Source organism: Cydia pomonella, chromosome 20, assembly GCF_033807575.1.
Source record: "Cydia pomonella isolate Wapato2018A chromosome 20, ilCydPomo1, whole genome shotgun sequence".
In the NCBI taxonomy this organism is placed as follows: domain Eukaryota; kingdom Metazoa; phylum Arthropoda; class Insecta; order Lepidoptera; family Tortricidae; genus Cydia; species Cydia pomonella.
In genome coordinates, this window is record NC_084722.1 from 11,512,187 (window position 1) to 11,528,195 (window position 16,009).

Sequence of the window (16,009 nt, forward strand, 5' to 3'; positions counted from 1 at the left end):
GCCGCCCTTGCCTCAACAATTGTCATATCATACATTATTTTTACAATGCAACAATTTGGTTGAAATTGCATGTATCACCAAATTTTATTAAATTTTTATCGTATGTAGCCAACCTCCTTAACGTAAAAACGTAATTTTTTTCTATTCTATCATGAAAAAATCAGACCTTTGCACAGTTTCCGATGAATTGTTTATTCTTAATTATTATTTCTATTTTTTAATGTTTGCTTAATTGAAAAAGACAAAATCACAATATAGCCATGAGCAATCTTTTAAAATACTATTTATAGTTAATATGAAAATGTTCAAAAATTTAACGTGACCATGTCCAAGTTTCGGAATGAAAAATATTTTTGCAGGGCTCTTTCAATAAATTGATTCGTTACAAATGATTTAAGTTTTATAATTTATTATGATTATAAAAAGTTTTTACTTACCGGTGCTGTGAAAATATTCATAAAATTCAGGAAACACTTCGAAAAATAACAGCACACACCCAAATAAGTCGCTTGAATCACGAGACAGTATTTTTTGTAAGGGTAAAACTCGTGGTTCCGTAGTTTCGTGCTTTATTTTCCTTTGATCCGATTTTGTTTTCGTTTTTCGCCTCGATTTGTTCGGGTAACCGGGGTAACCCACACGGTTATTGGAGTAGAGAATGAAGCTCGCCACGTGCACGTGGAAAAAATATTTTTTTGACTTAAGACTATCTCACTATTACTGTTCAAGATTTTTTTTGAATTCCAATCGAATTTTCTTTCTTTCAATAGTGCATGTGAAACACGTAATAGTCGATACATAAGATTGAAATCGGTAAAATTATTCACTAAATTATTCATTATATTCGAATAAAAATCGAAAAATTATATACAAACCATCCAGTTCGTAGCCTCCAACCAGTAGTAAGACTGGCATGTATGGGTTGTTAGTGGGAAGAGGGGCATATTTTTTACAATTGAGCTCTTTTCACTCATAAGAAGTGTGGGCAAAGGGCGCAGAGGCGAGAGGCCGATTACTGCTTGAGGGGCGGCGAACTAGCTGTTTTACTCTAGAATATGGAAGTTTGCTACTCTCGAAATGTGCAATGACAAGTGAGGGAGAAAAGTCATCGACAAAATTTGTTGCAGACTTCTATCTGTAAGACATCAGAAAACCGTCATAGAAAAATCTTTTTGATTTCTATGAGGGAAAAAAAAATCGTTCCCCAAATTTGCTGCCCCCAAAATCTGCCGCCCTAGGCTCGAGCCTACTCAGCCTGCTGGCAAATCCGCCACTGATTACGGTTCTCAAAAAACTTTTCTGGTTATTTTGCTGTAATTAATTATAAAATTAACCTGTATATTTGAAAAACGTTATCTATGTCTTCTAACACTATATAATGTCTACCTCATAAATAAATAAATACACTATAGATTTGTTAGGTTTTAGAGATGTTGATGAGAACAGCCATTGGATACCTACATAGTCACCGGACTCAATACCTAATATTTTGTAAATTATGACATACATTAAAAGTAGGGAAGTAGGGAATAGGGATCGGGACAAGTGGCGTTCTCTCGTTTTGGAGGCCAAGACACAATAGTTAGTTTAGTTATTTATAAAACAATATAAGTATAAAATAATTTATTGTATCAAGTTTTCAAAAAGCAATTTTCTATTATGATTTTAATACTAAGATACGAAGCAGATAAAAGAAATGCGGGCTTAATCGATAATATGATTCAACATTGAAAAACAAAAAAAAACACAAATTGCCTATTTACGAATATAAATTAATGGAAATTATTCAATACAAATATTTTTTAGATATTTATTTATATGAATATATAAATAAATATTATGATATTTATTTATTATAATTTTCTGAACATAATTTATGTAGCTACTCATGTTAAAAAACATGTTATTTGTAATGTTTATTAAAATTCGAAATTCTTACAATTAAAAAAGTTTTGGCCAACCCCGAAATCGCTAAACTTGTCTAAAACAATAAAAATTAAAAAATTATATATAAACTTGAACATATAAAAAAACCATAACTTAGTAGTCACCGGGCGAGATTCGAACCCGTAACACTCGTTCAGCAGTCCGCGTTTTAACCCGCTGGACCAGACAGACAGTGACTGGCAACACGAAATTAGCGACCTCTGCGTCGAAAGAAAAACGCATGAAAACTCGAAAACACGCGTTTTCCCAAACATAAGACTAATCTAGATAGATTGTATACCCCCAAAAACCCCCATATACCAAATTTCAGCGAAATCGTTAGAGCCGTTTCCGAGATCACAGAAATATATATATAATATATATATTTATACAAGAATTGCTCGTTTAAAGGTATAAGATAATAAGATTTTACGATTTTAGATGCATATTGACTAGGGATTGCAAACCGGATTGGTTTTCAATCCGGCCGGATCCGGCCGGATTTTGGCCGTAGTCCGGCCGGATCCGGCCGGACCGGATCCGGTTTGGTATAGGGATATAAAAGTTAATTAAATGACATTTTTCTAGTTTTTTGCGTAATACGTATTCCTAAATCTATAATTTGAAGTTAATAAATAACTTCTTAACAATAAAATAGAACTTGGTAGTAAAAAGTGTCACAATGTCAATATCATTTAGAAAACAAAAATTTTAAATTGGTAATTTATTATATTTAACCATTCAAAAGTGCTCAAATTTTCGTTTACAATTATAAATTTGCTTAGTTTCCAAAGCGTGATGATGGGATGTGGGGTGGGAATTGGAGCTCCTTGAAAGGACAAGTTTTCGTAACTGTTCTTTGATTGAATTCTTTGTAGAGTCTGTTCGGAAAGAGAAGAGTCGTGGAATGTATTGGGCCCCATACATTCCTCGACTCTTCTCTTTCTTCAGAAACTCTAACGTTGACATCCATTCTAGCATAGAGAAATAAGAATTACATAGATTGCACACTCCATACATCAGTTTTGGTACCAAAACGCTTATTATTTTCGTAGTCGACATCTAGCATCGAGTAGCGGAACTCTCAGGACTGCTACTCGACAATAGATATCGCGGCAAACAAAAAGTCTAATGCTCAACGATTTTCCGCTAATATTATAACCAGAGTAACCGGAACTCTAATTTCAACTCCTACGCTTACTATTATCTATTACTTTTAACCAATTATGAAATTAAATGCGCTCTAGTATTATCTTGCTCTAATTTATTTGTCCGAAAAAGTAGTAGACTGTATGACTTAAAAAAATTGTACTTTTTTTAATTTATGGAAAAGTATATTGGTCAAATTATAAGGAACAATAATACACGACACGACGATCTCATGCGAAAAATAATAGAATGTAGGATTGAAAACCATCGCGGAAAGGGAAAGTTACATAGATCAAATAAAGAATTGGCTGGACGTAGAGTAGCATGTACCAGGAGATGAAGGAAATTGCATAAGATTGGATGAAATTGTAAAGACAAAAGATTCTCTCTTAAATTTGAATAGAAAAGAATCTATATTTTATCATATATATATATACATATATCGGAGAAAACTAAAGATTTTCAATATTCTCATATATTCTTCATTCACACATATTGATGAGCCCAACTGTACTCTGTAGTCGGTTAATCTCCTATCACAACATTATGACACGACATGAACCTTCTCTTTAGCATAAATTACAAATGCCTTCCATGGCATCTCCATCCTTTCATTTTTCCTTCTATTACCTACAGTATTTATGTAATCGTCATATCGTGCCACCAACATGAAAGAAGAAGAAATCCTCTTCTGTTCCCAGTCATCGTCATAATAAATATATTTTTATCTTACTTTTAAACTTTTTCATTCGTTTTGTTCTGTTCAACTTCATACCTCGTATCCCTTGCCTTTTCTTCATCTGAAATGCACACCGCGTGCTGTATTTAGGCGTTTTTTTATGATACCGGATCCGGTGATTTTTACCGGATCCGGTAGCTCCTGAAAAGTGCCGGATCCGGCCGGATTACCGGATCCGCCGGACTGGATTGCAATCCCTAATATTGACAAGACTAAACTTGATCGATTTTATTAAGGATGTGTAGCTACTTACAACGACAGGGTTCTAAAAAATATAAAGTTATCTTACTTCGACAGCAACCTGAGAACGCGTAGTTAAAATTGTTAAAAGTCAACATATTGCACATCTCGTTGCTGTACCGTATAGTTCAGGTAAGAAACAAAAAAAAATATTTCAGATAGGTATTGTATTCAATTCGAAAAACATCATTAGGAAAGAAAACGTAATTTACAATGTTAATGGAATTACTTTAAAAATGTCCTGATGTATCATTTTGTAATGTATAATAACAATCTTTTCTTTAGTATTTTTTAGGGTTCCGTACCCAAAGGGTCAACGGGACCCTATTACTGAGACTCCGCTGTCCGTCCGTCCGTCTGTCACCAGGCTGTATCTCATGAACCGTGATAGTTAGCCAGTTGAAATTTCTACAGATTATGTATTTCTGTTGCCGCTATGCTATAATATAACAAATACTAAAAATAGAATAAAACAAATATTTCTTTCCAATCTCGAGGTTCTCATCCAATCACCGAAGTTAAGCAACGTCGGGCCAGGTCAGTACTTGGATGGGTGACCGTTTTTATAGATAATGGTACGGAACCCTTCCTGTGCGAGTCCGACTTGCACTTGGCCGTTTTTTCAATTAAAAAGGTATAGCGCCTTACTTCTGACATGGGTATGTATTTGCGACGCATTGCTATTAAGATATTGCAGGCGTCTGAAGGCGATGAAACTTACGTTTACGATTCAAACAGCAGTGCCAGTGCTGGTCAATTTTAATTTCGTTATTATTTTGATTTAGATAAATTTTATTTTACGTGGTCAAAACCCTAAAGTGCGATACGTTGATCATGAAAGACGCATCGTTATCATTAGTATTTTTAACTGATATGGAATATACCTGAGTCCACCTAAATACCCATTTCGAAATTTATACTAAGTAGCTACTCGTTATGTAACAGCTACGACCCAAATGTGTAGATACAAGTACCTATGTATAAAACGTAAATACAAGTTGCTATAAGTTACGTCGCATCGTAAGCTGCCTTTGCATTTTAAAACGTCGTATGTGATTGGGGATCTTCCTTGGAGTTACTACATTTTGGAATTTGGAAGTTAGGTATAGGCGCCCAGTGGCGCCCCCTGTCGGGCCGACTCGGCTCCCGGGCATGATAATAATAATACCTCCCCCCCTGGCTGCCACGACACGGCGTCTTGCCGAAGCCGCCATCTCATCGAGCTCTCCATGATACGCGCCATTTGAAGGCGCGCCATGTGCATTTTTCGCGCGCTATCCCCTAGTAACGAGTGGAGGTCAACCTTCATACAATGTTGTATTTAAGGTTGATCTATGACTAGGCGATAGTATGTTTATACGAATCCTTTTAACATTTTCTTACTATATTTATAATTATAATGTATACTAATTTAAAAATACTCAAATACAATGGTATTTTTATTAAATAAAAAAAATACATTATTTTCAGTTCTATAAGTACATTAACAATTTAGTAAACTTTTACCAAATCAACACTCCAGTCCAGTCTGCTAATCTGAGATCAGAAATAAATAAGAAGATCCAATGTGTATTGTGAGTCTGTGTCTATTTTGAAAGAGACAGGATTTGTGTTGAAATATTATTGTACTTAATCTAAGATTACACTCTACCTTAACTAATCTATAATAACGATTCATGATTATATTGTACATACATAGTGGAACATACTTAAAATAAATATTTTACAATAGATCCAATGCCAAATTGAACCATGATGGTCACATTAAATTAAACTAGGCTTACAATAGTCGTTTTAACAGCAATTCCATAAATAAATAGGATCACTTTCTGAGGCACACGCGAAGTTGCATTCACACGCTTACCCAACTACTAAATCACTGTATACAGACAGATCTGTTATGCCACTGCGCCCACAGGGCCACAATGAGTCACAAGTATTGGAAACAAGCTATTTTACACAGTCACAAAATATATACCTTTTACTATGTAATAATTGTATCCTTGTATTAATATACACTGAATTTACAGCTTATATCGGGACAGGCTTTTCAAAATACACACTTCGTAAACTACATTGTCACTATTGGACGCATCAGAGTGCAGAGGTTTAGGTCTATGTACACAATACTGCTGAGTTGGTAAAAGAAAGGCAGGTACGCCGGTCCGCCCGCTATTTCCCCTTGGCGGTGATGGTCACGCTCGACTTGGCCGGCTGCGGTATAATCGTTATCTCGTCACTGATCTTCAGTGGCTTCAGGAGTGGGTCGGAGTTGGCTCCTGGCGCGGGCGCTTTGCTCTTGTCCATGACGCGCTTAGCGACAACACTGTGAGCCGAATACACGTGGTTTTCAAACTGCTTGTACATTCCGAATGTAGCAGTGCAGACTGTGCACTTGTAAGATAGGTGGGCAGGTTTGAGCGCCATATTGTGGTCGCGGGCCACATGGCTGAGCAGTTTCCACTGGTACACGCGCCCGCAGACGGGACAGCGGCCCGCATCCTTGCCCTTGTTGGCGGCCTCCTGCATCGAGCTGGTCACCAGCCCGTGCGAGCCCAGCAAGTGCCGCTCCAGACCCTGGTCTGTGAAGAACCTAAATTGACACTTCTGACAGTTCAGAGGTGGTCGGTTATAAATCATCTTAGGATGGATTTTCACTTTGTGGATCCATTGCATGTGGTTCCTTAGCTGCTCCAAGTCTTTGATGTAGCCATCGCAAATCTCACAGATAACGAAAGTAGCCTTCGAGTTGGGGGCGGCCGAGGACGAGGGCTGCGGCGCGCGAGGGAGTGGGGTGATGGATATTTTGGGGGTGGAGTTGTTGACCTGGTTATTTCCAATGGGATAGTTGGAGATGGTGGCGATGGTTGATGGTTGGTTGTGCATGATCATGACGCCGCCACGAATGAGAGGGGCGCCGGGCAGCGGGGCGCCGCGCGCGCCTGCCAGCGGCGGGCGGCCGCGTGGTCGGCCTAGAGTTGGCATTTGTGCTAGCCCTGGACCACCCAGTAGTGGCGGTCTGCCCATGATGCTGTTCCCGGCCTGCACTCTATTTACGTTCGTCGGGTAAGCGGACCCTACGTTGTTTCGCGCTCGCAGCTTGGGTATTTTCGCAGGGGGCTCCCATTCTAATGGAGGTCCGAGGTTGAACTCTGGCTTGAACTTCTTGGCACAGGCGATGAGATGCCGCGCGAGCTTGGTCTTGCTGTTGTCCTCAAAGTGGCAGTTGGCGCACTGCTGGTAGGCGGGTGCGCGTTCCAGCCGCCCACGTATATTATGCTCGGCCTCCATATGGAACAAAATATCGTGGGGACTGCGAATCTCGAATGCGCAAGTGTTGCACTTGTAAATATTGTTCTTCATGTGAGGTGCTTCCAAGTGGTGTGACATAATAAGCATAGACTCTGTCTTAAAACTACAAAATTCACATCTAATCTGTTTAAGAGCAAAGGGAGCATTAGTTTTCTTACTAAATTCTATATTTTGAGTGAGTGAGGTGATAGCAGATTCGGTAGCCTTTGTACTTCGTCCAGACTTTTTCTCTTTGTAAAGTTTACGATTCTGTTGCTTCAGAAGGTCAGTTTGCACATACTCTTGGACGAGGTTAAGTCCAATGTTAATGAAAAACTGTCCTAGAGTGCAATCAAAGTAGCTGTCTTTTTTACCAGAGAGTCCTTTTGCTGTTAATCCCATTGCATCATTAACTTCAGCTATGGGATCATCTTTATTTTTAATGACTATAGTGTCATCATCGCTCATTTCTGAGTCAGATGACTCACCATCCCATGAGTCATCATCATCTTCACGTTTTCGTTTTTGTTTCTTTTCCTTCTTTTCTTTAGGAGGTTCTTCTTCAACACTCTTGGATTCCTGACTTTCCTCTTCGGAAACTTCTTCACCCCTATCTATTCTTTCTTGTCTCTCCTTTTCTTTTTTTTCCTTTTCAGCTTCTTTTTTCTTTGCTTTCTCCTGTTCCTCTTTGAGTTTGATCTCTTCTAGCTCTTTACCAAGCTTGTCTACAAATTCTCTAAATGGTTGAATTGATGGTTTTTCATATACATATGGTACAATGAATGAAGGGGCCTCCACTACAAACATGTCATCTGTTAGGGAGGGCAGTATGTTAGGTTGTGGTGTGGGCGTAGTATTTTGAGTGGCTGGGGTATTTGTGGTACTACTGCTTTTGCAGCTAACTGGAGTGATTGTAGTTCCTCGAGCCGCAATGCTTTGGCACAAGTTCTGGGCATCCATGGCTGAGGTGGAAGGAGGCTTTGTTTGAGCAGGCGTGGCACCTTTTCCAGACAAAATGGAATTAGTATCAATGATAACAACTGTTGGCTCTTTTTGTTCTGCATCATTGGGTCTGTTTTGTTTAGCGGCCAGTTCAACCAGACTTTTTGTGTCACTGATCACTATAGGTTTGGTTTTGTTCTGTGCTTGATTGAGAGGATCTTCAATGGAGACTTCTTCTATATCAGATTCATCATCACCATTTTCAATTTTTGTTTCATTCTCTTTCTCTTCCATAGCTTTGTTACTATCCTGGGAATCACTTGAGCTGTCATTTGAGTCCGTACTTGAATTGGATGACTCATCATCTTCATTTTCCCCATTGTCTTCATTTGTAACCATGCAGTCATCATCATCATCACTGGTGATTTCATGAACTTCTGGGCTGGGGCACACTCCATTCTGTTCCTGGGATTCATTTTCATTCTCAGAATCACTGCTGTCTTCTTTTGGGTGACTTCCTTGTGAAGTATCATCATCACCTTCTGTGCGGTCATCTGTAAATAAGGAGACATCTGGTTAGGATAGGTTTTATAATAATATACATGAATTCATTTTAATAATTATTATACAAGTAAAAACATAGAATTGCATACAATTAAAATCAGCTGTTTCATAGTAACCTGTATGGAGAGTTATTCAATTAAGCATTTTTAATACGTATTTTAACATATTAAGTAGGTCATATCACGAACTTGACCGTCTTGACGAGAGGTCGCCGTGCGCGACTTAAAAAAAAAAGCAAAACCGCTCGAAAGTACGTAAGAAATCGAAACATAACCATTAAACTTGAGCACCCTTAACCTACAATTGTTCGCATCCCCGGGGCCATAAAGTAAATCAGATTGGAAGAAAAATATTATATTTAACAAATAGCGTCACCAAATCATGTGGTGCGGGCACCGCCATATGGGGTTCCATGGCATTTCTTCCCATTTATTATTTTTACTATTCAGGAGCAAATAATGAAAAATCATATAAAAATAACTTTTAGGAATATGTAAACACATTTAATTATTACCTGTAGCAGTAGATATCGACATAATCTTGCGATTTTATTACCGAAAACCAAAAAAATAGCACAATAGCACAGTAGCGGAAACCAAACCAAATCAAGCTGTCATTTTAAAAGGTTTTTTAAACAAGACGCGTTCTCTGCGTTCCGAATACAACTAACGGTTTTTGCACTTGATCAAGTTTACGTATACTAATAAACAAAATAACGTAATCAATTACTTTAAAAATACTATTTCAGGTAATTTGTAACTATATTCGATTTACAATTATTCTGTTATACAAATATCCTAGCCTTCCAAATATTACCGACCAAATCTTCCATATAAAAGACCTTCTGTTAAAAAAAAATGAGCTTAGGAATGGGAGAATGGAGAGGAATATGAGAGAGGAGGAGGGGGAAAGACGCGGTATTCGGGTAGCGCGCACAGTAAAAAAAGCGCTAAAGTTTAAAATTCGTTCTGAAAGAACCAAGTACTTATTTTGGTTTCTTTATATTGTTTTATCCTAATTATTATTATGTCCTTATGCCAAAAAAGGGTAATTCTTGTACTGTGAATAGGGTTAGTGAAATACTTTAATGTGAAACAATAATAGACTTCATCTATTATTACTAATTATATCGAACATGTTACGATCAAATATTTACATCGTTGAAACAGTAAAAGAAACATACACATACAGTTAAAATAATTAAGTGTATCAGTGCCGATCCATGGTAATAATGAATTAAAAGCAATAATTCTTTCGTATTTCCTAAAGGTTGTCTGGTCGAGATCGCTCTTTAGCGATAAGACCGCCTGTTGTCACCTCTGTCTTCATGTATTATGTATGTCTCTCTGTAAATGTTATTTTGAGGTTCTGCAATAAAGAGGATTTGTATTGTATTATATTTCATAATTCATATCTTTAGATTCCGAGGGAGATATAGTTATAATATCAGAGAGATAAGACTTTCAAAAATTAAGACCTTGTCGTAGGTAATTTATTCCTATTTTTAAATATGTGAAACACTAATGTGAAAACTCTGATTAGTGTGTTTTCACTGAAGTAATAGTAAAGTATGAATAGGTACCTAATAAAAAAATATAAAAATTCACGAGTCTGAATGAGGCACCTATCCCTATTATATAGTTTAGTAAAATAGTAAAACACTGCAATAATATAAACAGTACAAATTTTATTTACCTATTATTCGTAATTCCATACAACAATTAATCTTTTCCTTATTTTATTTAGTTGGGATGACACATGTCCGATAAAACTAGTATGTACATAAACAATTTTATTTTCAATGCTGTTAAAAATTGCAATGAAGCTTCATAACAAATATAACGGCAAAATATTTAATTAGTTCTGTTTATTGAAACTCCTGCTTGTTTATTATGAGCAATTATGCACTTGAGAACATTGCTTTGATTTTTTTTCAGGATTTGTGTTTTCAATATCAATTAACATAATACTGTAATATAATAATTTATTTTTTTAATTCATCCTCAGGCTCCTCCTCATCTATTTCCTCTACAGGCGCATTTCTTCCAAAGTTTTCGTCAGGCTTCCTTATAACGCCCAGCTTTTCTGCAGCATCCAAGCACTTCTGAGCATACTCCTTAATCTTAGTTTGTTCTGGATTCTCTATTTTAGTCAAGGCCATCAATATTTCCATTACTTCCGTTTCAAATATCCTAGCAGCAATGTCACGGTCCCCATTTATAATATTCAGAACTATGTAGGTGCCTCTGTACTGAATCTCAGGGACAGGATTGGCTAGTAAGCACTTTAGTGTGTCCAGCCAGGGTCCTACATCCAAAAGCTTCCTACAGCAAACCTTGCTCACTGAAGTAAGAATACATAATGCTCCAGCGGCAGCCATAACTGTGTCTTGATCTTCCTCTTGACACAAGATGTAGAGATATTTCGTTTTATCATTATTGCCTTCATAAGATTTTAGGACATCTTCAGACTGGAGTAAATTACAAATGCACTGTGTGGCTGCCCTTATGAGCATTGCATGATCTTCATACAAATAGTGTTCAATTTTAGCTAGGCCTCCCTCCTTCAATATCCTGTTCCTGGTGGTTTCATTCATTCCTGCCAAGTTGCAAAGGGCCATCAGAGCTTCAAAGTTCTCTAAAGCACTGCAGTCTGGATGAAGTAGAGCCACCAAGGGTCTGATAACTTCCAGATTCCTCTGTCCAGGGAAAGCTACTTCTGGATTGATTGTGATCCCAATTCTTGCTAAAGCCTGAGAAGCCTGTTTTTTCCCTTTGTCAGTGCCTTCCAAAGCCATTGGTATCAACACTTTAGCTCCACCCTGCTGGACCACAATGCCTCTCAATTCTTGCAGGTTGCAGATAGCATTAAATACTCTTGAAATCAGTTCCCTAGAGTTGTGACTCTCTGTTTTGGCAAGAGCTACTAAGCCAGATGTCACCCCAGCTTTGGCTAAGATTGTTAATCTTTTGTTTACAAAGTCTTGATCATCTAATTCATGTTGCTCTGGCACATGATGTTTGGCAAACTTTGCTAACTCTAACATTTCAGGTAGGACCTCCTGCTTGTCATAAGCATTACATAAGTTGACTAGGGTAGTGACTACACCATACAGGCATGATTGGTCTCCAGTTTTGGCCAATTCAATTAGAGATTGTAGGGCAGGCTTGTCTTCCACTAACTTTTCCTTCACATCTGCATCAAGAGTAAGATATGACAGACCTTCTGCAGCCCACTTCCTCATGTCCTTGTCTTTAGCAGGATTGACTAGGAATCTTCTGCAAGCCTCTGCTAATTTCTTAGTTGAACCTTCAGCGAATGGCCGGATAGAAGCATCGTCTCCACCAAAACTGCCAATTTTGCAGAGTCCCACCAAGGCTCTGACCCGGACAGAATCGTCCTTGCTCTGGTATAGTTTCTTAAGTATGTCTACTCCTTTGTCAATGATGGCTCTAGCTTTATCTTTCTTGGAAGCAGCAGCAATCAGACATTCACATGACACTTTTTGCTGAAGAGGGTCCTCAGTTTGAGCCATGACCAAAATCATTTCCATGATTCCTTCCTTTGAAATAATGTAATTGCCAACATCAAGGGGCCCTCTGAGTAATGATGTGATAGCTACTGTCACTCTGACTTTTGACTCTAAGTCAGGTGCAAGCAGTTTGTCCCTGACAAATTCATCAACGTGGCTATTGAATTTTTCTCTTGCTTGGTCATAGTACATGTTCTCATATATCCTTGCTAAGCAGGCAGCAGCTATGGTTCTTGAGGAATTAGTAATGTTCATGGCTGATTCATACTTGTACTCTTCAAGCTCACTGCACACTTCTAAGAGTCGCTCCAAGCCTTTAATTTCAACAAATCTTTCAGCCCAGTTAATTGCTGTGTAGTGACAGTTTCTCATAATCAGCTCCATGATGGCATCTCTCGCTTCACCAGTAATTACTCTGTTAGTGATGGAGTATGTCAAGCAGCTGAGTAGCGTGTCGATTTCACTTTTATATTCTTCACACAATTTGGTATCTGGCTTGCTGTCCTTCTTAGTATCCATGCCGGTGAATGTGTTCAGAATCACTTGTAAACAATACTGTGCTGCACTCACCCGCTCCTCAACATTACTGTCAATTATCTCTAAGATCCATGGAATGCCTACAATTTTGATAATGTTTTTTGTTCTCTCAACATTGCCCTTACAGAGTTGACTGATAACCCGAATAGCATTTGTATAGATGTCTTGGTTCTTCTCAACCTTTAATAGCTTTTGTATTTTCTGAACCACTCCATTGTTGAACATAATGTTAGCACCTGAGTTTTCTTTTGCCAGTACAACCAAATTAGCCATAGCTTTCTCACGTTTTTCTTTATCTTCTGCTACATCAAACACCAGTTTGACCATCTGTTCGACTTTGTTGCCGGTCTGCGCGGCCTGTCGCGCGCGCTCCTGCACTATGGCATGCAGCCGCGCCAGGACGGGCTGAATCGCCTTGTTCGTCGGCTCCACCGTAAACACCGCTTTCGCATCCCTATAAGCTTCCTCAAACTTCTCCAAACTTTCTAGCGCTTGCGCCCGTCGAAACAAAGCCTTTGGATCTTCTGGCACGATGCGTAGAGCGTCATCGCAGTCCTTCACTACCTTATCATACTCCTTCATCTTGAGATATGCGGCAGCGCGATTTTTGAGGTAAGTCGCGTGGTCCCGGCTGTCTTTCTCGGATAAATCTACCGCCTTGCTGTAGTATCCGATAGCCTCTTCATAGTTTTCGGCTTTGTAGGACTCGTTGCCTTTATTCTTGTAAGTTTCAGCTTCTTCGCTGTGTACACCCATTGTTACGTTTCACTGTAATGACTGCGGTACGTTGCGCCAGCTCGCTTTTAAAGTTTAATTAAGGAATATTCTGGTAAACTCCCGAACATTGCAAATGCACTACTAAAATAGAAATGTATTTTTATTCTCCTCCATATATGTAAAGTAGGCTGAAGTAAGACGGTATGTATTACAACTAAGGAACGTTCTGGAATTTCATACCAGGCAGTTTTTAATCAATTAAATATCTCATTACTATTTACTTATTACATGAAGTGGTTTTGGTAAACTATTTAAATATTAAATGTTATTATTAGCAAGATTTAATACATTGTAAGTGAATTTTCATTTTTAAACCCAATTTTATCATGATTAACATTAACATTTATATAAAGTTTTACAAAAACATAGTATTTGAACGCACGCATGATTAAGCTGTCAAAATTGTCAATTTAGGGATACCACAGAAAGATAGAAACCAAGGAAACCTATTAATTTATTTTATTTTGAGTTAACATTCACGGTCAAGTGAAAAACATATTTTTTATATAATAAATAGCGTTAAAAGAACAAAAAAAAACTAAAACAAAAAAACAGTCTATTAATTGCCATTAAACTTTTAAAATTAATAATACAAACTTCTGTCAGTCTCGAGCAGCATTCCAGGCTGACGCAACTAGGAACAAAAAAGTTTTGTATGGAGTTTGTTTCGCAAATCATTGCCAACGAAGAAAAAGAAAACGTCAGTGCTATTTATTCTGTCAAGTTTACACCAAGTTAACTGTCAGCCTAATTGTTTTGTTTGTTATGAAGGCTTCAATGTTTTGTTCGGGTATTTCGTGTAATTTCTTTATTATTTACGAAAAAATCGAAAATAATCAACTGTGATCAGAGTAAAGAGCGAATTTGTTATAATGCCAGCGAGAAAACGGTTTACTAAGTGTGCAAAATGTGGCAAGCGAGCCACTCGAGAAAATCACGAAAAAAGGGATTTTATGGCGAAATTTCACTTGGATAAAGACCGGTAAATATTGCTTTAGATACTTTTGACCTTATTTTGGGTCAGCAGGCTATAAACATCAAAAAATAGATATTTTATATTATTTTTCGTTGTGAACTAGGGATGTACTATAACTATCAACTGTAGTTTTTTTTTGTATATCAGTGTAAATAATTAAATTAAATGTGTGAAATTTCCTGACAACTTGCATGCAATATGACCATAATTAATTCGTCGAAGATTAATAATGCATAAATTATCTATAACTTATGCATTAACAAACTCATTAAGGTCTTATTTCATTTCAATTATTTAACTCCGACGATTAAAATCTACAAGGAAACTAAAATTCTAAATATTGACCATGCTTACATTTACCATACCTGTATACTAATTAGAAAAATATTACTAAAGGACCTACATATTCAAATTTCGTTTACAAGATAGAAACAAATCCAAAAAATGAAACTCAGAAATGCAAATAACCTTGTCCTCCGGCCGCCGCGAACTAACTACGGCAAAAAATGTATATTGTATGAAGGAGCCAACCTGTATAACAAACTTCCCAGCGACATCAAAGATGCTAAATCATTAAGTACATTCAAACGATTACTAAAGCAACATCTTTTAACACGCCTTTAAGAATATGTTTAATCACTTCAAGTACTTATAAATACCTATAAAAGGAATAGTCGAAAATATGTAGAATGAATGTTGTTAAGTAACTGAACATAAAAATTCAGTTACTTAATAACATAACTAAAACAAGTAGTAATTAATTAGAACACTAATAATTCGGTAAAAAATAATAATATAAAATTTACATAATATAATGAACATAAGCTGCAAAAATTAAATAAATAAAAAATAAGCACTATAAAAATATCGCTTCCACACCCCGAGCGTGGTTGAATGCATGCACTTACTTAGCCACTTCCACGCTCTTTACATCCGCGCAGTTCTGTTCGTCTTATCTACTGCGAGCACGTAAGAGTACGTGCGCTTGCATCGCGCAGCGCGGTACGCTCCTAGCAATAGCAACCACACTTCTTGAACTTGTTTTGCATGTTTTTGTTCTATCTGACACACACCACTTTTATTAGAGATTGTATTTCTACTACTTACTAGCGCGGCACCATTATTTATGTATTTACTATTTTCGCTCACTAATTTAATTTGTAATTGATTGTTGTGTTTTTTCTCATATAAATGAATAATTGTTATTCTTTTGAGAAATAAAATCTTTAAACGGAAATATTATAGGATATTATTACACAAATTGACTTACTACTAAAGTATGCATGGCATGTGTTGTGGGTACTTAGACAACGATATATATATATATATATTTACA

The 16,009-nt window shown here is 37.2% G+C and overlaps 2 protein-coding genes across 2 annotated transcripts; both read right to left on the reverse strand.

Annotated features, from left to right (window-relative positions):
- Window positions 1–5,480: 5,480 nt before the first annotated feature.
- Window positions 5,481–9,647, reverse strand: LOC133529237 (MOG interacting and ectopic P-granules protein 1-like). Its single transcript, XM_061866918.1, has 2 exons — window positions 9,366–9,647; window positions 5,481–8,841 (listed from the first exon to the last, which is right to left on the reverse strand). Exons 1-2 carry the CDS (start codon window positions 9,385–9,387, stop codon window positions 6,227–6,229), a joined length of 2,637 nt encoding a protein of 878 aa, XP_061722902.1. The 5' UTR covers window positions 9,388–9,647; the 3' UTR covers window positions 5,481–6,226.
- Window positions 9,648–10,518: 871 nt separating this feature from the next.
- LOC133529236 (protein unc-45 homolog B) lies at window positions 10,519–13,844 on the reverse strand. Its single transcript, XM_061866917.1, has one exon. The coding sequence runs from the start codon at window positions 13,674–13,676 to the stop codon at window positions 10,836–10,838; it is 2,841 nt and encodes a 946-aa protein (XP_061722901.1). The 5' UTR covers window positions 13,677–13,844; the 3' UTR covers window positions 10,519–10,835.
- Window positions 13,845–16,009: the final 2,165 nt, after the last annotated feature.